The following is a 22,318-nucleotide window of genomic DNA, read 5'->3' on the forward strand; positions in this document are numbered from 1 at the left end:
GGCTGTCACACTGCACCATAAAGAGAGGCTCTATAAAGACAAACCTTGGAATATTCTTCACTTCCCCTTGCTGGGTTTATAAGGTGTTTTTCTAGCTGGGCCAATATAAAAACCACTTACATGCATTGATACCTCTGGTGACTTCTGTATCTACTTCCCCAGAAGAAAACAAGTTTGGGAAATGTAATGACCTAAATCTTGGTTTTGTTGTTAATGGAGGCTTGTAAAAATGACTTTAAATGCTGATGGACGAGGCCTTGGGTGATATGATTTAGCGTAAGGTGTCCCTGCGCATGGCAGGGGGGTTGGAACTGGATGATCTTAAGGTCCTTTCCAACCCAAACTATTCTATGATTCTATGCTTGATAAGGATTTTCGTGATCTAATTCTACAACTTCAATGACAAGGAGGATGCCAAGAGATGACGTTCCCCAGGACCTGACCTTTGGCCTCCTGCAGCAGTGCGGCGATGCTGTTCGCGTACATCTCCGTCTGCCGAAGCTCCACCAGCGGCAGGAAGAACGTCTCCAAGGTCGTGTTGAGAGACTGGAGCAGTGCAAACCGCAGGCGTAGGCTTTCAACAGGAACACCTGGGGTGGGAAACATCCAGTCAGAAAGAATTCCCTACCTGCTGCAAAGCCCACCTTCCCAGCAGGTTCGCTCCGGGAGCCGCGCAAGCCTCCTTGCTGATGCCTGCACATCAACAAGAGGACTGGAGATGCAAGAACAGCCATGATCCAGGATGTTCCTTCCTGGATTTGAGTCTCTGGGTGTCTTTTAGCATCACTGAATTTGGATTATCTGCAGATTGTTTTAAAGGAACTTAGTGCTTAGAGCAAGACTTAGGTGAATAAAGCCTGCCTAGGTCCAGACTTGAAACCCAGCCTTTCTTCCCTCTCCAAGCTGAACTCACCAGGTAACTTCCTCCTCCACCCTGACCTAGGATGTGTGCTTGGAGAGCAGAGAACAGCACAGTGTGTTTCTAACAATGCTGCCAAAGGCACCACAGTGCCCAAGCACACCCAGGGAAAGAGAAGACCCAGACTCAGTGCTCCCCTCAGCCCCCAGAATCCAATCTGCAACCTCCAAAGGAACATTTCAGCTGCCTGAGCGACAGCCAGGGTGTTCAGCAGCACTACCCAGCTCTTCCAGCGAGGAAAGCCCCTATGCAAATCATCCACACATACTCAACAGACAGGAAATTCTAGGATCTGCTGCATCAGCTGGATCCAAATAAACTTCATGGGGATGGAGTCGTGCTGGTGTAATAGCAAGGTGACGACAAAGCCTGTTAATGTACTGGACAAGGGCTACATCCATTTCCAGGGTCCATTTGCGGGATGCTTTCTGAGCGTGTCTTGCATCAATGCAGGCACACCTGAAACATAAAAGGTGTAAGACCTGTTGAAACCTAACTGCAGTACTGCTTACTAAGCATATGTTGAGCACAACACCAGGCTTGTTCTGCTTCTCTCCCCGTTTCTTAAGCAGAGCTGTTTCCTTACAGAAATTCCAGCTTGAGAATAAGAACTGATTTATCATCTGCTTTGCCTCACTGTTATTAATTAATAAGACAAAAGGAACTGCCTATTAAGCTCACTCACTGCACTATGTTCTTTATGTTCTGAAGCAGATAAAGGAGAAGGGGATGTGGCAATTAGCTTGTGGCTTGACACAGGGAGATAAGGAGGATTCATTTAAGGGACTTTCTTCCTGTACAACATTAACAAGGAAATAACTGTGCCCTCTTCTACATCACTACTGACCCAGCAGCAGCACTGCCAGTTTAAACAACCATCCAGCACACGGAAGAGAAAGCTGTTGTGGAAGAAAACCAGAGACAGATGGCTCTACAATGCTCACCAGGCCCATGTATTGTCCATTTGGAAGCTATGAAGGACAGCGTGGCATATGATTTTGTTAGCTGTGTTGTGTACAAGAAAGTCAGAACCTGCATTTGGACAGCAGTGACTTTTTAAGTGTGTTTTAAGAAAACAACCACACACTGGTTAAAGCTCCTCGGAGCAGGAACATTTGGGATTGAGTCAGCACAATGAATCAGCACCACCTTTGCAAAAAGACTTGCAAACCCCACCTTTCAAAATGCAGATCATATCCACAGGAGAGAATAGCTCTCCACACACTACGGATGTCCTGTTTCGATCGGTCAACCACAAATCTGTGAAATCCATCCAGGGTCAAATACTTCTCCTCAGGAACTGACAGCAAAGATAGAACCATCAAAGAGTTAATGACTTACTACAGAGTTTACACACCACACAGGGAAATGGCTGGTGTCTGAGGTGTCACCTGTCAGCTTTCTCCTGGTTCTACCCATCCCACCATGGCTGCTCTCTCCCATAGTTCTAAAAGCATGTTATTCAGGTCCAATCTGGCCTTTGGTAAATGCTGCTCATTCTTTCCTTTCAAGGACACCAATTCCTCAGCTGCCCTCTGGAACAGCTCCACCGATGCACCTAACCAGGTATATCAAGAATCCATACTTGGCTGAATGCTGAAATTCCTTTCTTCTGAACTAACCTGGCATTTCCTACAATGTAGGGCACAGTCCAAGCTTGTGTCCATTCACTCTTCTACCTGACTAGAGAAACAAATATCAAGCAAGAACCTGGAACTTATCCCTGTCATGGCATGACTGTGCCATCTCCTCCACAGACAGACTAGTTATGAGGCACCTGAAGCTTCTCTTTCATCCAGTTTTCCTCTTGTAACTTTATAATTTTTCCATCTGAGAAACATGATTTAAACCCACCTAGTTCAAAAGCCCCTAATGATATCCTAATCCCCCACTGTACAAAACAAGCCTCTAAACTACACCTCTTGGGAAATCAGCTCTCCACCAATTGCATTCGCATGGCCTATGCACACTGCTGCATGAATGACATGAACATGGTTTGCCTTCACTTACACTGAGTCCAGATTTAGATATACAAATCAAAGCAGCATTTTAAATCACTAAAGTAAATGAGTTAGCCTCATTAAAACCACGGACAAACCAAATCTCTCATGACATCATATAAGCATATCAACACCAAAAAAAAGTATTTCTTTACTACGATGTAATACCACGGAAGAACTCCATAGAGCTGCTACCTTCTGGTTTCTTTGTGGGAGACTTTTCAGGGTCCTTCTCTTCAGGTTTGCTCTTCTCAGGAGATTTGGGCTTTACAGTAGGTTTCTTCTCGCTTAAGGCTGTTCGACTGAGGGACAAATGGAATGTTAGGATGCAAGCTTTCTTTGATCTCTTCAAGAAACCAAAATGTTCCTTGAAGGCCTTCCATAATCTCAAAGTTACATTTCCCTCTTCCAATCCATAAATTGGAATACAGAGAGGGGGAGGAATAGAAAACTGGATTCCTAAAGGGAAATCAAACATGTTGCAACTGCCAAAAGGCTGAAGGCACCAACCTGACACTGTTGAGCATAGACTTCTCCTTTGTAGGTGGTTTAGTAACCGGGCGCTTGGTGCTCACAACCTTCACTGGGTGCTGTTCTTTGCCTGCCTTGTTGTACTTGCTCTTGTCAAATTTCGGCTTTGGCACACCATATTTCCTTAAAATCTTCCAAGATAGAAGGTGAATAATTACCCACTGCTTTCAAATAACACAAGAGAGAGGCTGAAAAAGCATTTTCCAAGCACTACCTGAGTAAGCTGGTCCTCCAGCACCTTCTTTGGAGGGCGGACATTTGTGAAGAACAAGTGAAGAAGGTTTCCAGGGGTCTGAGAATTTATCTGCTCTTTACTAAGGTAGATATCAGCGACCTTAATGGGCTTGGCTGGAGTTAGGCTCAGCATTTGCTCAGAATGGACACAGCTCTTGAAGATTTCTGTGAGGACCTCCCGAGCTCCTGGCACCAGTTTCTCACCTATGTATTAAAAACAAAGGCAATATGGTACAAAATGGCACAGACAACTGCTTAGAACTTGAAACGTGAACAAACATTTTGCGTTGAGCTGAATGCCACTGGCTCTGAGAACATCATAGAATCATACAATAGTTAGGGTTGGAAAGGACCTTAAGATCATCCAGTTCCAACCCCGCTGCCATGGGCAGGGACACCTCACACTAAACCATGGCACCCAAGGCTCTGTCCAACCTGGTCTTGAACACTGTCAGGGATGGAACATTCACAACCTCCCTGGGCAGCCCATTCCAGTGCCTCACCACCCTAGCAGGAAAGAACTTCTTCCTTATATCCAGTCTAAACTTAGCCTGTTTAGAAGTAGTCCTGCAGCCCTGACCTTTCTGCAGTCTAATACCCTATTTATGAAAGAGAACTGAATGCTTTCTCCTGCTTTGGGCACATACTGTAATTGTTATTTGAGTACTTCAGTGGTAATGAAAAAAGCAGATTATTTATGATGCCAGTATAGAAATGATGCTGTGGAGGTAACACCCTAACTACCAACTGAACAAGCAGCCAACAGAACTTCCTCTAACTTAATCCTCCTCTGTTCTCTGACTCAGGATCCTGGCCCACTCCAGGTGTATTGGGGCTGTATAGCTTTCACGCTGTTAAGATAAAATGCTAACTGTTCTATTGCAACAGTTTCTACTCTGAAATTATGCTGTGTCTAAAAAACGCTACTAAACAACCCAGTCAGTAGATTTTGGGGGGTTGTTGGGGAGGTTTTTGTGGGGTTTTTAGGGTTTTTAGTTCTGTTTGATTAAGCTGTGAGGCCAGCTGAGCAATGCTCAGATTGCAGATAGCTGCTTGCCAGCTGATGAGAGGGAGGAAACGTGCTGTGAAATTAAACTTACTCCTTGGCTCCCCCTCAATGTCACCCATCAGTGAGTGACTCACACTGGATTTACAGTAGGCAGGAAAATCTGAGCCCTGTATGTCCCCCCTCAACATACGTAAATGAGATATATGCCAATATGAAAACCACCTACCCTTTATTGACTTATCATTGAAATAATCTTCTAGTGCTGGGCTCCCTTGTGTGTCAAATAAGCTCTGATTTACAGTAGAAACAGTTAAAATCTCTTCAGTTGACATTTCCATCAGTTCATCTTCACCATCCAGACTTGACAAACCAATGAGGTCACTGCTATTAAACAGACTGGCTCGGATCTTCTCTATTTTAGCTCTTGACCTTATCTGTACAAATAATGAAATGAGTTACCAGGAATTCTGACAAAGCAAAGTAACTTCTATTTATATCAATTTGGGTCTTATACATTCTCCCCTTCCCAAGTAAATAATCATTATTACATCTCTTCAAGCATTCTTCTATAGCAATAATTCAATACCAGAATTCAGGGTCAGCCAGAAAACATCATTTTAAGAACAACACCTGGCAACTGAAATCACCATGCTATGAGTTAATCAGGCACAGCTCTGAACCAGCTATTCCATCTGTCTGGAGACATCCCTTAGAAATAGCAGATAAGAAGTTGAAAGTTGCAGGTAGGTAACCTGTCATTATCTGCAATTCTGCTGTCCTGCCTTTGATTCTCCACTTAGAAAAGTGTATTTAAATTAGCACAGGCCTTGAAGTCTCAGCTGCACAAACTGGGAACAGGAACAATAACATCCTTTGATTCCAAGAATAACCACCATGAATCATTATCAGAGCAGCTACAGACTTGGAGTAGGTTTCAATGTGAATAAGCTGACAGCTTTCTGTACACACTTCATGGTTTACTTCAAGTCTGGTGTCTTCATGTCAATTAATAGCTCAAGAATAGCAGCTGAAGGTTTTCTATCTGAATAAGCTCCTTTTCTTCTAAAAGGGAAACAGATACAATCCCAGACTGTGCAGAAACGTCTCTCCACATTCACAAGCTATCAGAAATGGCTGTGCTTTTGTGAGCTCCAGATAAAGCTGCAGCATGCAGTCTGTGTAACAACGGAGAGGAAGGGTTCTTGTGCGTGGCTGAAAACCTGGAGTGATCTGGCATCAATGACAGCACTCCCAGTGCTTTGAAAAATTAATTTGGAACCAGCCATCAATATAATCATGTCTCCTAAAGTAACTTCATCGAGGAATCTGTAGCTGGTTTAATATGCGAGAATGTAGTCATGAAACATTAAATAATTGCCTTGCTGGTCAAACTAAAGGGCCACTTATCTCTAAATTAATCTCTAGTAATGTCCAGTAGCAAATCTTTGAAGCAAGTTTTATATGAAAGAGGAAATTAATACATCTTTTCCTTTATATATTCTCTCAGCCTTCAGAAATCAGTTTAAAGATTTCCTGAACTGAAGGCTGCAGTGACTGCTGTGCTTAATAGCTTCCAATTTGCACATCCTCCATGAACTTAATCCCTTAGGGATTAATTTATACTCTTGGCTTCTGCAACAGCTTGTGACAACAAGCTCTACAGCTTGGGACATGCGGGAGCGCTTCCTTCTGGTTTTAAATTGCCACTTGGTAACTCCACTGCTAGGTCCCCTCCGTCCTTTGAGAGGCAGTGAATGCTCCTAAGATGACTGGTACAGAGAAATTCAATGGAGAATGAAGTTCTGTGTCCCTCAGCCATCCTGACCAAGATGAGAATTCCCGGTCTCCTTAGCCTCACATGCACGTATGTGTATTCTGTACCCATGACCTCTGCTGAGCTGCACCTCAGCGGTGCTAACAGGGCCTTTCACTCTCCATCACTCAAGCTGTTGCCTCAGTCAAGCAGAAGAATCTTTACAGAAGGAAACACACAACACTCAGCTCACAGTGTTGCACACAAACCACAAAACTACAGTGCTCCCCAAAACCAGAGGTAAAAAAAACCAATTACTAGAACCAGTTCTTACTCTTTCAGAAAGATCTAACCCAAGACACCCCCTCCTGACAGAAGCCATTACCTCCACTACAGCAAAACCTTTGATCGGCCGTGACAGCAGTGGCTGGTTGTCCAGAGATGTGACTGTGTACATGGATCCCACATCAGACACAGACGCTGTTTCTACATTGTCCAGTGGCTCCCCGAGGCTGCCGAGGCTGCCAAGGCTGCCAGTACTGCAGTGGGAAAGATCCAGACTCTCCTGGCTGGAAACGACGTGTGGCTCTAGCAATCCTGGTGGGATGGCCAGTTCCAACCCAGCTTGAAACTGGTCAACTGAGATATCACTAACGGTCCGGGATATGCCCTGTGAGCTGCAGAGGGAAGCCTGGCTGGTGGATGCGGAAGCACTGACACTCATGGCAGGGGTGACGCTGCTGGAGCTGCTGATATCCAGACTGTCTGCACTGCTGGAAACAGTTGGTTTTTCCAGTTCAGTTCTGCATTCTCCTCCTTCTGCTTTGTCCTTTATCTTTTTGGGATCCTCCTCCTGCAGAGGGATGTAGATCTCATCTTTGAAGACTCCACCATGTGCATTACATGCCTTTCTGATGGCACTTCTGACAGTGCTCTCCTCCAAGTGAGTTGGTATCCCAGAAATGACGAGCAAGCGGCTGTGAGCTGTGGGACCCACCAGTGCCTGACATGCATCTGCTACAGCATCATTTGTCACTCCCAGTCCTTGTGGATCCTTCTTCGTTAGGTGTCTGAGAATTATAAGCAGAGTCAGTGCTCTATGAAACCATAACATATCCTCAGGCTTGCTTCCTCCTATACTGAGGATTGCAGCATCTGTGTCAGCTGCTCTGGATGAAGACCGTTTGCCTGAAGACGATGTCTTCTCCCGCTTCATTTTGACCTTCTTCCTCTTTGACAGCAAGCTTGGACTCTGTGGTGTCTGTCCTGGAGAGGATGAAGAGGAGGATGAAGAGTCACTAAGATTTGGGGCACTTGTCGAAGACATCACATTAGCTGTTACGCTCATATTGATAGGTAAGGTTACTTCTGCTACAGCAAGGCAGACTTCCATCAGAGCATGGAAGTAGGTTGAAAATCTTCCCTGGTCAGCCACTCCAACACCAGAACCACTGCATGCATTTCCAGACACCCAGTTTTGTGTTTCTTCATCGTACAGCTTGTGAAGTTCTGACTGCAGGGCCATCAGCATAGCCAGGCAGGGGTTCAGCTGGAGGGCAATAGAAGATGACAATCCTGCTGGATTCTTCTTCTGCTCCAGATTGTGAATTTTACGAAGCAGCTCAGCCAAGAGATGAAATATTAACTCCTTCACACATGCTGCCATGTCAGTTGTCCAGAGAAAGTTGCCTGTGTGTGGAAGATAAGACATGGGAGTCAGCAGTATTTCACTGTTAGTAGCTTTATAATGAGTTGCAACAGTAACATTAAGAAAAGCACAAAGAAATGTGATTTCAGTGGCTGCATGTCAGCAGCCAGCCAGCCAGAAAGGCTATTCCAACAAGTGCCTATCAACAGGGAATAGCTGGAGTTTGAAGATAATTTCAATATTTGCAGCAATTTTTCATTTTTCCCAAACTTTCTGTCTGAACCAGCACATTACTGGTGCTTATTACTGAGTACATACTGCAATCTCACCTAAAAATTCCACTACTTGTAACAGAACTGAAGCAGGAATAGTATCCAGCTCGTCTTCTGATTTTCCATCCCCATCTTCCAATTTCCAAGTTAACAGCTGCTCTGTGAATGCCATTGCCAGGGGGAATTCAAGTGGAAGAGAATGCAAGACCAGCACAGCTCCAGGAGGAGGTGATACTCCTAAGCAAAGAAGTCAAAGACAATACTTATCATGACTCCAGGCATTTGTAAAGTAAAAGCAGTAACACAGCTTTTAGGATTTTTTTTAAGGCTAAATTTATGCTAAGTGAGAATTTTCTCTATTAAGTACCTTATAATAAACAATTAGGAGTGTTTATCTATAATGCTACACTTGTACTTAAGTATAATAATTATAAAGGTACAGTTTGTTTACACGACATACAAAATAGAACTGCTTTTAGCCTGTACATATCTAAATACATATAAGACTCACAAGCCCATTTTTTGTAGTATGATGCACATGATCAGTACTGAGAAAAGCATCAGAGATGCTGTTGTTCAGCAGAAGAACTTAAGAACCTCTGATGGAAAGTTCTAAGAGCTTATAGCCCTCGGTCACCTTCACTACTCTACATAAATCACGCTCTCTCTCCCTTATGCTGGAAGAGTTAAAAGGGTATTAATGGTTGCTCCCACTCAAGAAGCTGGCATGACCTATGTGCTACTATACTGCACATAAATTACTCTGCATATGAAAGGGCTCTACAATTACTTCCAAAAAGCAGATCCTGACAGATTTAACAGAACTACCAAAATCAGTCAGATGGAATGCAAAGTCTACAAAACCATGCTCTGCTGGTTAAGAATGAGTGCATATTTCTGTTAGGACATGTTTCTAATACCTTGTACAAAAATGCTGTCATAACCAGTGGTGGGACTGGTGATAATATAGGAAGGGCCTACAGATATAATGATGATGCTTGTTCCACTCCTGAGAATACAGTTAAAAAGGGGATTTAATTTAATCTTATTGTTTTACCTAGCTTGATGTGGACCTTGTCCGTAGGGGTGATCACTGAGGGGTACTGGTTGGTTGTTGGGGGAGGTGTTAGGCCTGTGTTGGTTGGAGAGGCATCTCGAGGATAGCACACTGCCTCTATTAGGTTTAACTGACCATTCCTTTTGACTTTATGGCCAAGCCCATAGACAAGCACTCGAGCCCAAGGAGCTTTATACAGGGATGAACTAAGGAAAGAGCAAGAAGAGTTTGGTTAGACTGTAACTAGCTACTAACAATCCCAACCCAGTCACAGAAGATGGAACACTCTGAGGTATTTATCCCACTACCCAGAAAATGAGCCTCTGAGAAGACAAAACCAACTACATAACTCAGGGTTCACAGAGGCTCAGTGGCAAATCTTTCATCTTGGCCCCTCAATTACTCACTCTTTGCGGAATCCAGACTGACTTTCCTTACAGGACACAATTACAAATGCAGCCCCAGGAAAATTAACATCCATATTGACCTTGGATTCTGAAATTGGGAATTCTTCAGCAGGAAATTGTTCTGGTGCTGCCTGTAACATAACATTTCATAATGAAAGCTCCCAAGCAGCAACAGCAGCAAACCACTTCCCTGTTCTGTTTTCAAATAGAATACAGCATTCTAAATAATGACATAGTGTGAGGCCACTTCATTTTAATATGATCCAGAGTATTGCTCTTACTTGTGTTTTCAGTGTGCCCACTGTCATCAGAATAGGGATACAATCCATCCAGAGAAACAAATCAGCATGAGGGATGTATTATGGAAGTTAGAATCACACATAAAACAAAGGCTGCTCAAAAAGAAAAACACTGCTCATAAAACATTACTAAGTATTTTACCTGCAGAAAGGAGCAGATCTGTTTAGTGAGGTCTAACAGACTCTCCTCTCCTTGATGCAGCGTCCGAGTGATGGCAACAGTGAGCCACTCTCTGATGGCTTGTGAATTGCCCTGGTAGAAGAGGTCTGTGGCAGCACAGTTCTGGGAGTGGACACAGTGTTGCAGGGACTGGGCCAAAAGAATAGAGCTTGAACTGATTGTTCCATCTGCAATAACAAGTAAGATGTGACAAATTTGGAGATCAACACGTTTATGTAGCCTGTGAAACAGACAGTGGAAAGAGAAGCTTTAAAACACTTCAGGTTACAAAGCCTCTGTTTTCACTCCTGAGCAAACGTCCTCCCAAAGGTCAGCAGTAGAAAGGCTAGACTTGCACCCCTGACAAAGCTGGCTGCAGATGGGTTGGCTCTCTAAATGCCAGCTGTGCTTTTCCTCTGCCTCAGGCTAACCCTTGGGGAGCTTTCTCACACGCACAGAGCTGTGGGCTTACTTTGTCCCACCTACGAAGGCAGATGTCTTGCAATTTACTGCGAAGTACAAGGAACCAGAAAAACCCTCTTCCCCGCTCATTCTAGATGAGGTAAAAGCAGCTTTATCTCCTCTCAAGCGTTCCCCATATATGAACAAGATAGCTTTTGGGTGACCCCAAGTGGGTCGCAAGCCCTGACATCTCATGGCTGCCACCCTGGAGCTAATGGGAGAAGACAGAGAAAAGCAAAGTGTGGCACACAAAGGAGTGGGCAGTTCACCAAAACGCCAGTTTGGAAACTGGATAGTGGCAGGATTTGAATTGGACAGATTGTAAAGAGGGAAAACTAAATAAAGTCCATGCAAAGTAGTGCTGTACTCTGCAAGAGGATCTTTTACAATGTGGCATCAGTTAGAGGTAGCCAAGTTTCAAAGAGGCTGGAGGAGGGAACAGGACTCTTTCCAATGGGAAATAATTACTTTCAACTATTAACAGCCTATATTTAGCACTTCCTCCTTATGCTCCAGCCACACAGATTTCATTGCCTGCAGAATAGCTTCGTCACGATAGCAAGTCTTTGTTAACACTCATGAATTAGCCAAAGATTCTTTTCCATGATTCATCACATGCATTCCCTAACCAGATCTGTGATTCCAGTGGGAAAAGGACAAACCCCTTTGTGAAATGAAAGGAGCTGCATTTTGAAAACTGAGACACCCAACTGGTATTTAGTTTTACTGCCCTGGATTGGAACTATAAAACACTCTCAATTCCTTATCAGCATCCCATATGAATGCTCCCCCCACTCCCCAATAAACAGAAGACTATCAGTGACAGAGAAACAGAAGGACACTGCATGGAATCTTAGGGAGGACTCTGAACTCTCTTGAGCACTTGTAATTAGATCCTTAGCAAGAATTTCAGTTTAGTACTTTATCACTAAAGTTAGGAGCCCATTGAGACATTTTCCAGACACCATCAGTATTTAATTAATCAGTAGGTGACAAATTCGTTAGACTTTTCTGTCCCCAGAAAACTATTGTACCAGAAGAGAGCTAGGACAAAAACCAGTGTTTACCAGGAAGAGGTGGTGCAAGCAGTTGATTGGATAGCAGCTGCAGGTGCTCCAGAGTGATATCCCGGATAGCAGGAATATGGAACAGCCGAGTAAACATATGTGGAGATTTGGGAGCAAAGATATTGAGGAGAGCCATGCGGCAGTACAGCTTGGCCAGGGAAGCTTCACTGCGCAAAAGCTCTCTGCAAAACACAAACATCAGAACATAAAATTGCTTCATCACAATTAAAATAAGCCCTAACCAGCAGCCAAACATATATACACTTCATTATTTAAGGCTTAAGTAGATCCAAATCTTTCTTGTTTGCTCAAGATAGCACTCAGCCCATCGTGGTACCAAATTAAAGCACCTGAATTAGAAGCCAACCCTCACAGTCAGTGGAGAGTTCTTCAGCTTCTAGATAGCAACTGACTGATAGTACAAGAAACCCAAGCTTCAAGGAAGATACCTGTTGTACCAGCACTTACTAAAACACTAGCACATGGCTAAGTAAAATCCTTCCAAAGAAGACAATTGTAATACATTTCCTTTACTACAAAAGCACCCCCAGAAAACTCAAACCCCACTACTCATTTATACATTAAGATTTAATGACTCTTTGTCAGCTTTAATCCAACTCCAATAAGATTCAGAAGTTTCCAACTGCTTAAAACAAGGCTGTAGTAGTTAACTGTGCTATAGGAAATGCTATAGATCAAGTCAGATAATACAAATGCCTTCTAACTCCATTTCTTTTCCTTTTTTTACCTGTGAATTTGGATATTGGTATTATCCAGGGTAACCAATCCATTTGTTGCAGTCCTCCTATAACCAGCTGGTGGCCTTTCCAACATGTCAATAGGATACCAGTATCTCACCAGAACTCCTTCACTTCTGAGATAAGTCTCTACTTGGACCAATTCATTTACCTGGAACACCAAAACCAACACTGTCAATAAACAGTCATGGTAATACCTTTTTCCTTCAGAAAGAGCACCACATCAGCATTCTAAGCAGTTCAGTCCACTTAATCACATGTGCTCACAGATGTGTGAGGCTGGTACATTAGAAGTCCTCCCAGAGTATCTTTACTCACTGAATCAACATCCAGGACAACACCATGAAGACCAAATGTCTTCAGCATCCCTCGAATAGCAAACTTGGGTAAAGCTGTTCCCACAGCACTGCTGGTAATGTTGTTACTGTCAGGAGAGCGAGTCACCACTGTGAGACCTGGTCAGAAAGGGACAACATGATTTTTAGGGTGCAGCCTTTTCCTCAGATGGGCAATTTATGCAGTAGATCCCAAGTACCAGAGCCCCTCAGTTGCTATTTTCCCCTCAAAATCCTTTTTCCCGATCTTACCTTTTCGTACTTTATCAATTGTAAATTTGTTTGCTTCATCTTTGATATCCTCGATAGTAGGAAGGTAGAGGTCTCTTGGGATGCCACCATTTTCCTCATAGAGGAATTCTACGGTTTGTCGTGCTATATCAACCATTCCTGGTGGACAGAAGGGAATGCCTGTTATTTCCCCAGCCATCTGAAATAACTTCTTATTCTCATTAACATCATAAGCTGTCAGGCTGACAGACAGGGGGTAGAGCTTTCCTGAGACACTTGTATACTGCTCATCGGGGCTCAGAATTCCTACTTTGCTCTTACTGTGGCTTCCCCACAAAGAGGTGGTCATGTTAGACCTGTGTTCATTTACAAATCCAAATTCTAAGCACCTGATGAAAACACTGAGTACTTTTTTCTTCAATTTAGATTTTGCAGCCCTTAATATAGTAAAACATAAAAGAAACGCAGGTGTTGTCTCCATTCACTCTTACTAACGTCGTACAAGACAACATGCATTGAAATAAACATGGCCATACCTAACTGCAAAGCTCCTTTAATCTGATCCAACCCAGACTTCCTCTCAGCCTCATTACGGAATCTTCTTCTAATTGTAGGGAAAACTTTAGTTTCCCAGGCTTTAACCAACAGGGCATAGTGATCCTCCTGAAAAGACAGAAGTTACATAGAAAACCAAGAAGAAAGAGAAGTTAACAGCCACTATATTTTCCCTAAGGAAGCAGGGAGAACCTTTGTGCAGCGAAACTTAAAAATGTGAGTTACAAGATCTGCATTTAGACTACAAGTTACAGCAGGCAGAGCTTGCCATGTTCCTCACCCGGGGAATGTCATCGTCGTCATCATCATCACTTTCATCATCTGCAATAGGAGGGGGATGAGGATCGGGGCCTGATGTGATAAAGTTCTCATAACTTAGCTCCATTTTATAGTGGCAAGATGTGTCACTGTCATATTCTGCAAAACACACAGGGAAATAGCGAGATCATAAGGCACTAGAAGACATGCTACAATATCCATGCAGTTCTTGTGTTCCATGGTCTCCAATCAGTCTATGGAAGTCTAAGGCATTTTGACACAGCATAACCAATTGGCTGATTCAATCAACATCTTATTGTATTCAGAGCCCTGATAAGGTAATTTCTCGTTATATTGCATTAACTGAGAATAATTTGTGCATCTCTACAAAAGAAAGACCAAAGAAAGATCTTTTTAATTGCCTTGTCTAAAATCTAGTCAGTATGCAATGCCTATCATACTTCTTAACCTAAACTGGCAGTATCTAAGGACTGCAGCAAAGATACGCTTAAACTCTATTTAATTGACTGTAATTTCCCCTGAAAGAGATTTAAAAGTAGAAGTTAATCATCACTTTACGTTGTTGAGCTGTAGCAACGGCCGCAATTCTACACGGAGGTCCATGGGTCCCAGGATCCGAAGCGATGCTGGTGCCAGCATCATTATCACTATCAGAAGCCATGGCAAAAGGCAATGCTTCAAAATTGGCACTGATTTCTTCAGCGAGGTCAATGCAGAGATCAGCAGCGTTCCTGTGAGCCTGTCCTTCAGCATAGGCAAACTGGCGAGATCCAAAGTTCGCACGGACCTTTGTGTTCTGGAAGATGAACATAAAAGCATTGAGATGAGCTGTGGATTGTTTTGATCCTTCTCTTTGCTCTTTTAAAAACCTCAGCCAAAAGGAGAAACTGATTTACATCTCCATGCCATACAGCCTTCCCAGCAGCACTAGCTATAAAACTGGCTGCAGCAGGGAAAGCAGTAAGCTTCTAAACACAAACTTCAAACTTGCCTTTCTTCTAGCTTCAAGATACAGCACAATTAGCTGCTACTCTTTGAAGCAAGGTCATTGCTGGGAAGGAATACTAATAGAAAGGTTACTAGCACAGAATAATGCTATCTTGTCAAGCCATTAGTGGTCTGATGAGATGGCATTTCTGCTCATTAGTGTCCTAACAGGAAGGTTGAAAATGATGGCAAAACATCTATATGCACCTGGGAAGGGTAAAGGAACACCTCAACCTAAGTCAGTAAGGGTAAAAACTACCACTGTACTTTTTTATAGATATACGAGCAGGCACAATACTTTTTATACAATTTTAATATATCTGAAAAAAAATATGTATGAAGCAATGTATTTCTGTTAAAAACTCACCTTTTTCTGAATGTGGACAACTGGCCACATTCCACCAGAGACATCTTCTAGATAGGGCCCAAGTCGCTGCCCACAGTATGTAAAATAAACTCTGCCTTTAGCTGGCTGCCCTGGAGGGGGTGGAGTCCCTTCTGTTCTTTCCCACCCAATTCCTGCTACATCCCCTGCAGAAAAATAGAATCATCCAAAGAAGAACATGGATTTAATCTTTTTTCTCATCCACTGTTTCCTTTACATTTAGAGGATTTGCTTATCTGGTAAATCAGGAAGTTAGCTGTACTCTTACGTACCAGGAGAAAGAGTCACATCCAGTCTAACACTCTTCCACTGTAGCAGGCTGGAGCCATTGTAATGCACTGCTCGCCCATTGCTGAAAAGTAATGCAAGGAGAAATTAAGAAGAGCACTGAAACACACGAGGATTACAGCTCACTATCTACTGAAGTCCAGGTAGCTGTGATACTGGTAACAGGCAACTCAACTCTCCTTATTTTGATAAGGAGAGACTCTAATTCACCATTTTAACAATGAAAACATACATGTTGCCTACTACAACATGCTCACAATCCTCTTCCGCAAGGAGCTTACAAATGTACTGAGCAAGACCATGATTTCTGATGTACATTTCCAACGTACTTGTGAAAGAGACAGGTGCCCACTGGGTTTGTCCAAGCACCATCCCGTTTTTCAGCTTCTGTAGCAAAGCCAAATGAAACTATTGGTCCAGTGTCATCATCTGTATCTCCATAGGAAACTATTTCAATTTCCCAGTAGAATGATGGTGCCTAGAAACAAAAATGATAATTATTTTAAAAACAATTACTTACAAATCTTAGGTAAAACAGGAAGTTTTCTTTCTCTTTTTGTGTACTACTGAACATTAAACTACACACACTGTTGTACAGGTTGAGTTCTCACCTGTACTGGAACTGGTGAAGTGGCATAGATGAATGTGCCCCGAGGAAGTCCCCCACCTGCACTAGGATCAGCCAAGAAGGTCACAGCAGTGAGATGTGATGAAAACATGCATGCTCGCACGGGGGGAAATACTCTTGATGGGCTCCAAGTGATTTCTTTGGGCTACAAAGAGGAACAGAGAATTTTATTGTACCAATTACAGTTGATGTCTTCTACTGAAATCCAATAGCACATTCTTTTATGAAGTGCACATTTAATACATCACATACAATTACCACAACTGCAACCACAATAATTCCCATTACAGAAATTCACATTAAATGGTATGTTTAAACACAAATCCAGCCGATTTGGCTCCAAGACCACAGGCAGACTCTCTGCACCCTGTGTCTGGCTTCATTTCCAAGGGGCTGTATGCTCAGCACTGTTTCTGTGCTCACCTGCCTTCTGTCTGCTTGGAGCGGAGGAGGGGGAGGCCGAGCACAGTCACGATACAACATCCGTAGCCTTTCACACTGCATTTCTACAACAAGGAGCCTCTCCCCTGTAACAACAAACCAAACAAAGCAAATCTAGTTACTGGAGTCCAACAAGGCAATCTTAATACCAGTAAACAGAAACAAATACATCTGCATTTTAAGAGATCTGATCAAATAGTCTCACCTAATCAACAAAATTAAGGACAAAATCTAATGCATACAAGCAATTGTTTTCCTCATGTTTAATACATATTTGGCTAGCAAAGGCATTACTATGTTAATTAAGATATAAAGTTCATTTTAGTGAGCAGGTTCATGACCCAGCAAAAGCAGGAAGTCAAAAGAATTTATGCCTGCTGTCAAAAAATCAGTACCCTTCCTCTTACACTGGAGATCATACTGACACCCTCATGTTCCCACCCTGACATCCTTCACTTCAGCCACTTTTCCTCTAATGAAAGGCTCTGACATGTTCCTAAAACTTGCCCTTGAACTAAGACTTCTGCTGAGCCCATTGCTTATCCTTAAACAGGAAAGGAAATCAAGAGCTCAATGATCAGGAATATAAGAAAGCATTGTAAATACTAGCAAAAAGGTTATAAAAAGAAAACAGAAGTGATAATGTCAGGGAATACAGAGTAAGTTACACTGGAAGCAAGAAAAGTGGAAAGGGTTTAGAAGTGTAGCAGTAGAGAACTACTCTCAGGACTTGCATCTTCTGCGATACACAGGATAATCACGTACTGGTCTAACCTTTGTGCCTGATGTTTAAAATGATATAGGGTGATGACTAGCTACTTGTGTGTTAACAGCTCTGCAGCTATGACAAGACATGCTGTACCGTGCTAGCTATCAAACTCTAAGTAGCTGAAGGACAAAACAAAGCGAAGTGATTTTAAAAGCTGTTATGTCTCTGAGTACAACAATGAAGCTTCAAGAGCATGTTGGATACCTACCAGGGCTGCACTCCTGTGCTACCAAATTAAGAACTTCTACAGCAGCTGGACACTGTTGAATGAATTCTTCACAGAATGAGCTGTCTTCTAACAGCTGAGCCATCACCAGGCATGCTCTTAATGGAAAAATGATAGGTTTAAAGCATTACAAAAGTGTACACAGAATTCACCTTTCCTCTGCTTCACAACGGTTACTTACATGAAGCATTTGCTACATGCATTGTCAGTATTACAGGGGGACTTTATTTTTGGTGCTCATTTTCACAACATTCGGACAATAAATGTACTTTAGGAAGCAAACAAGAATTGTTGCCTTGCCTCCTGCTGTCATATGTCAATGCCCACAGATGAAGAAAATATGAACCCATGCAATTTCCACCCCTGGCAGTGTTCAGGGCCAGGCTGGACGGGGTTTAGAGCAACCTGCTCTAGTGGAAGGTGTCCCTGCCCATGGCAGGGGGTTGGAACTGGATGAGTTTTAAGGTCCCTTCCAACACAACCCAGACTGGGATTCTATGATTCTAAGTTTTCTTGAATCGTTTGTGTACACTATCAAAACAGACTCACAAAATCTGGTTCTTGCACGAAAACTCACCTGGTTCTTATTTCAGCAAGAAGCCGGACCACTGCCATTACTGGAGTTGAGCCATCTCCTGTTGCAGGAAGTGAGGTGTGAATAGATAGACTTCCCTCCTGAGGGAGCAACATGGACTGGACTGCCTGTACTACCTTCTCAGTAATGGACAGTTTATGAAGAGGCAATGCCTGATGGTGGGGGGGCACGGTAAAAAGTTAAATTCAAGTAGTTAGTTTCTAAGAAATGAGGGTGTTTTATTACCTGGAGTTAATTCTCATTTTGTACTATCACAAAACCACCACCAAACACCAGTCAAAGAAAAGAAAGTAAGAAAAAACAAACAACCCCCCCAAAAAACAACACAGTATGTAATGAAACATCTTTAAGCACCAAGAAGATGAATATCCATGTTACTTGAATGAGAACTTACATATAGATATTAAGAGGCAATCTTTACAAGTAATCTTTAAGCAAAGATGAAGCAAGCTTTTTACATGCTGTAAATTAATTGTGACAAAAAAATAATTGATATTATACTTAATATTGGATTCTTAAAACTACCGTACCTCAGACCTTGGAACACACAGCCTAGATAATGGAATAGTTAATGTGTCTGATGCTTGTGAGGTCTTTCTACTGTCTATACTGGTGGGTGGAAATTTGACCGTTGCTATACCTTCTTGTTCATTAATAGATGCCACAACTCCAATGCTTCCTGCTATTCCTTTACCTAAAACCTACAACCAAAGAAGGTCTGTGTAAGATTTAAGGCTTTCCAAACAAGAAACACTGAGTGTAGAACCCCACACCCCAACTCAACACAGAGCTGGATGTTTTAGTAAACAGGAGCAACACACAGTAGCAGTCTCCACATGTGTTATTTCAACTGCTTCACAACCACAGACAACCTGCACGCTGCTCGCCAAGTATGCCAGTGCAGGTAAGACACCATCAGAAGCACCAATTCTCATATCAGATATAAAATGTGAATGGCACTGAATTACCTGAACTTCAGAGCCTATTTTAATTGTCTCCTTAAAGCCACCCAGAGCACAAAGGGCAGCTACTGCCTGCCGAGCGATTCTTTGAAGTTTAGCAAGTTTCCTTCCGCTGCTACTCCCATTCTCCAAAATACTCTCTGCGTATTTCCCAAGCTGTGGAATGTACATCAGAGCCCGAGACAGAACCTGAAGACAGAAGCAAAAAATAGGCAGAAAATGACTTCAAAGCACAATTCAAACAAAAAACAATGCCCCAAGCCTCCAGCCCACACACAGCCTCAGAATTACTTTTGTTCTTTAAAAGAATTATGTAACTTAGAATATTCCATGTTCTCTGAAGTGCAAACATCACAGATCTATATACATCATCTTAGTAAAACTCTTTGCCCAAGGATCTAGCCTAAGCAACAGATTAGTTGCTACAGGTTTCAGAGGAACATAAAAGCAGAGTAGAGACCTTTCTAGCCAACACTTTGGACCTTCAGAGGGTCATGGCAGAGAGGACTGATTAGCAAAGGTAGATTAACGACCCAGTGAAGGCAAGATAGCTCCCTAAACAAACAGCATTATTAATTACTGAAAAGACTGACGGGTGAATTAGAGAATAACAACTTATTCTCTGAAGCTGGATAGTTTTTGATTACTTATTCTGCACCATCTACCAGAAAAGGCTGCTTTGATGCGATTATACATCCCAGTTTGAGCTGAACTGGGAAGGAGTAGCTTAGGAAGTTGCTTATAATAAAGTCCTCTCAACTACTCAGTACATGCTTGGTGTATTATTTGATAGTTAATCTTCTGTTTGCTTACTTTTTCAGCAGTTGTTGTCCATATCTGAGCTGCATTTGATTCTGGTGCCATCAACAAGCTATGCAACAAAGCGATGACCTCTGCTGCCATGCTGTTTGCAACATGACCACTAATGAATGGCCTCACAGGATCCGTCCTACGCAGGATAAGAAAGTAATTTGCCCATTAATTTCAAAACAACAGAAGGAAAAGAAGCTTCAATTGTCAAGAATTTACAGCATAAAAAAGGGAAGATTATTTTCTGGAGCACTACGAACACTGGTATATAGAAAAGCAGGATTTAGATTAATATAGAATCAAAGTGACCTACCTGGCAAGCTCAGAATTCCTCTCTCTGCAAATAGATGTTTGTGCAGTCTTCTTTTTGTCCCCAGTGGACAACCCACTGGTAGTTTCTGGATTGACAGTTTCTATGGGTGGCCCAACACTAACTATTAGGCCAGACTGTGCCCACTTAGTTGCCTTTCGAAGAGCTGCAGCAGCTTCTTCTGTAATCACTTCACAACAGCCGCTCTGCAAACAAAATTGCCGTGTAAGACAAATACTAATGTTAGCTCTGTTTGGCCATACTGTGTGATGCATTTCATTCTCTTCCCTCTGCATATGTAAAAGTACAGAGAACACATCAAAACATCCTCCTGTGTATTAGTCACAGTCATAAGACAAATTCTTTCTGTTGCTTTTTCTCATCTAAAAAAAAGAGATCAGAGGTCAATATAGATTCATTGCCTTTAACATTCCATTTTTAGCATAACAGTATAGTTTCTCTGATCAAAAAAGCCACATAGGAGTATCTCTGGTGCAAATACTTAGGAACTTGTCTGAAAATATACATGAAAGTTTAATTTAAATACTATCAGTGTGCATCAAACATTTCAGGACAGAGAATATTAAAGGGCTTAAAGATGACCTACAACGGTTGGAGGAAGCATTAGCCAAAATCCTTTTCCATCATTTAGCCCTGTTATTTACATCAATAACTTCATAATGCTAACAATACATTTAAAGTTATCTTTCTGAAGAGTTCTGTAAATTAAAAAACATTAAACAAAGCGGATATAACATCAACAAAAACCAAAATTGATTTGCCATCCATTTTTACGATGTTGAGTAATTCTTTAGCTATTCCTTTCCTTACTTTTGTCATGTCTCGATCCATTTTCACCACTTTCTCCATATTGGCTCCAGTTCCCAGTCGGAATGGACGACCTTCTGAGCTACTATTGGAGTGAAAACAAAACACATCAGCTTTGTTTTCACTGGTGTTAAAAACAGCTGAACTCTACAGTTCCATTTCATACATTATGTCTGGTTTTAAACTATTTGAAAGCAACCCTTGCAACTGAATTGCTCAAGAGTAGTAGAAATACTTCTACTTAAACCCAACTGCACTATAATTTACAAAAGGAATTTAACACTATTGAATGTAGTCATTTGCACAGCAATTTAACCTTTCCCCATTAAAAAGAAGCATCATGCAATGTTTTTTACTGAACACAAATGCCTGAGTTAATCTTTCTCCCACCAATACCCAGTAGCTGTACCTTTTAGTACCATTTTTAGGGCCTGGGTTCAAAACCAGCTTGGAGTGGGGGGATGAAACAAACAGTACAAAATACAAGAGGCGATGATGTTGGCTGTTTGACATTCAGAGATCTCAAAAAAACAAGTGTGCACAAAGAATACTAAAGAAGCTGTAATAGGAAATTATTATCCAGTGTATGCATTATTAAAAGCAATGCTTTTAAAGCCATTTTGCTTTGACAGATCTATTAGTTGGTCCTACATAGGCTACAATACAATAACAAGATACATTCAATTTTTTTGATGGAGTATTGTTCAAGTAGTTCATTTTTCACATCATTGTTTTCAGACAGATCAAGATATTTTTATGCTCCTTTGCTTGTGGCTTACATGGCTTGTAAGCAAACCAAAACATCACACTTCATATCCTCCTCCTCCTTTTATACGTGTGTATACCCTGCTCTTGTTTCAACTTTGCTGCTCTCATCACTGCTAAACAGTCTTCTACAAAACAGACAAGTCCAGGAAGCATTGGGATTTAGTCTTTCTGCCTCACCACCAATTCAGTGTAGTGGTGTGCATTTTATCCAGGTAACAGGATGCTAACCATCAGCCCCAGAAGCCATTTTTGCATTATGTTATTATTTTGCCAGTAAACACAAGAAACTAGGAAGACATTTTGCTTATGTCTACAATGCATTTTTCTATGCCTGTAACACTAAAA

At 42.1% G+C, this 22,318-nt stretch overlaps 1 protein-coding gene across 8 annotated transcripts in view; it reads right to left on the reverse strand.

Moving 5' to 3' along the window:
* Positions 1–22,318, reverse strand: part of HECTD4 (HECT domain E3 ubiquitin protein ligase 4) — a 70,545-nt gene that overhangs the window by 6,415 nt on the left and 41,812 nt on the right. For 7 of the 8 annotated variants that reach the window (XM_057412647.1, XM_057412640.1, XM_057412622.1 and 4 more), the window contains 31 exons: positions 21,209–21,290; positions 20,381–20,583; positions 20,071–20,206; positions 19,264–19,446; positions 18,826–18,996; positions 18,278–18,447; positions 17,683–17,798; positions 16,688–16,791; positions 16,248–16,409; positions 15,966–16,114; positions 15,621–15,700; positions 15,331–15,494; positions 14,535–14,772; positions 13,978–14,114; positions 13,679–13,805; positions 13,164–13,301; positions 12,895–13,031; positions 12,567–12,727; positions 11,819–12,000; positions 10,272–10,477; positions 9,831–9,961; positions 9,424–9,629; positions 8,424–8,603; positions 6,832–8,135; positions 4,920–5,127; positions 3,665–3,888; positions 3,430–3,581; positions 3,115–3,221; positions 2,096–2,219; positions 1,188–1,378; positions 444–590 (listed from right to left, as the gene is read on the reverse strand). In XM_057412647.1, coding sequence (XP_057268630.1) covers positions 444–590; positions 1,188–1,378; positions 2,096–2,219; positions 3,115–3,221; positions 3,430–3,581; positions 3,665–3,888; positions 4,920–5,127; positions 6,832–8,135; positions 8,424–8,603; positions 9,424–9,629; positions 9,831–9,961; positions 10,272–10,477; positions 11,819–12,000; positions 12,567–12,727; positions 12,895–13,031; positions 13,164–13,301; positions 13,679–13,805; positions 13,978–14,114; positions 14,535–14,772; positions 15,331–15,494; positions 15,621–15,700; positions 15,966–16,114; positions 16,248–16,409; positions 16,688–16,791; positions 17,683–17,798; positions 18,278–18,447; positions 18,826–18,996; positions 19,264–19,446; positions 20,071–20,206; positions 20,381–20,583; positions 21,209–21,290 — 6,020 coding nt within the window. Of the gene's footprint in view, positions 1–443; positions 591–1,187; positions 1,379–2,095; positions 2,220–2,310; positions 2,478–3,114; positions 3,222–3,429; positions 3,582–3,664; positions 3,889–4,919; positions 5,128–6,831; positions 8,136–8,423; positions 8,604–9,423; positions 9,630–9,830; positions 9,962–10,271; positions 10,478–11,818; positions 12,001–12,566; positions 12,728–12,894; positions 13,032–13,163; positions 13,302–13,678; positions 13,806–13,977; positions 14,115–14,534; positions 14,773–15,330; positions 15,495–15,620; positions 15,701–15,965; positions 16,115–16,247; positions 16,410–16,687; positions 16,792–17,682; positions 17,799–18,277; positions 18,448–18,825; positions 18,997–19,263; positions 19,447–20,070; positions 20,207–20,380; positions 20,584–21,208; positions 21,291–22,318 lie in introns of those variants that run through there. The other variant, XM_057412667.1, reaches the window with a different exon arrangement.

Source organism: Pezoporus wallicus, unplaced genomic scaffold (genome assembly GCF_028554395.1).
Source record: "Pezoporus wallicus isolate ANWC-B61680 ecotype Strahan unplaced genomic scaffold, APGP_CSIRO_Pwel_v1 contig_13850, whole genome shotgun sequence".
Lineage (NCBI taxonomy): Eukaryota > Metazoa > Chordata > Aves > Psittaciformes > Psittacidae > Pezoporus > Pezoporus wallicus.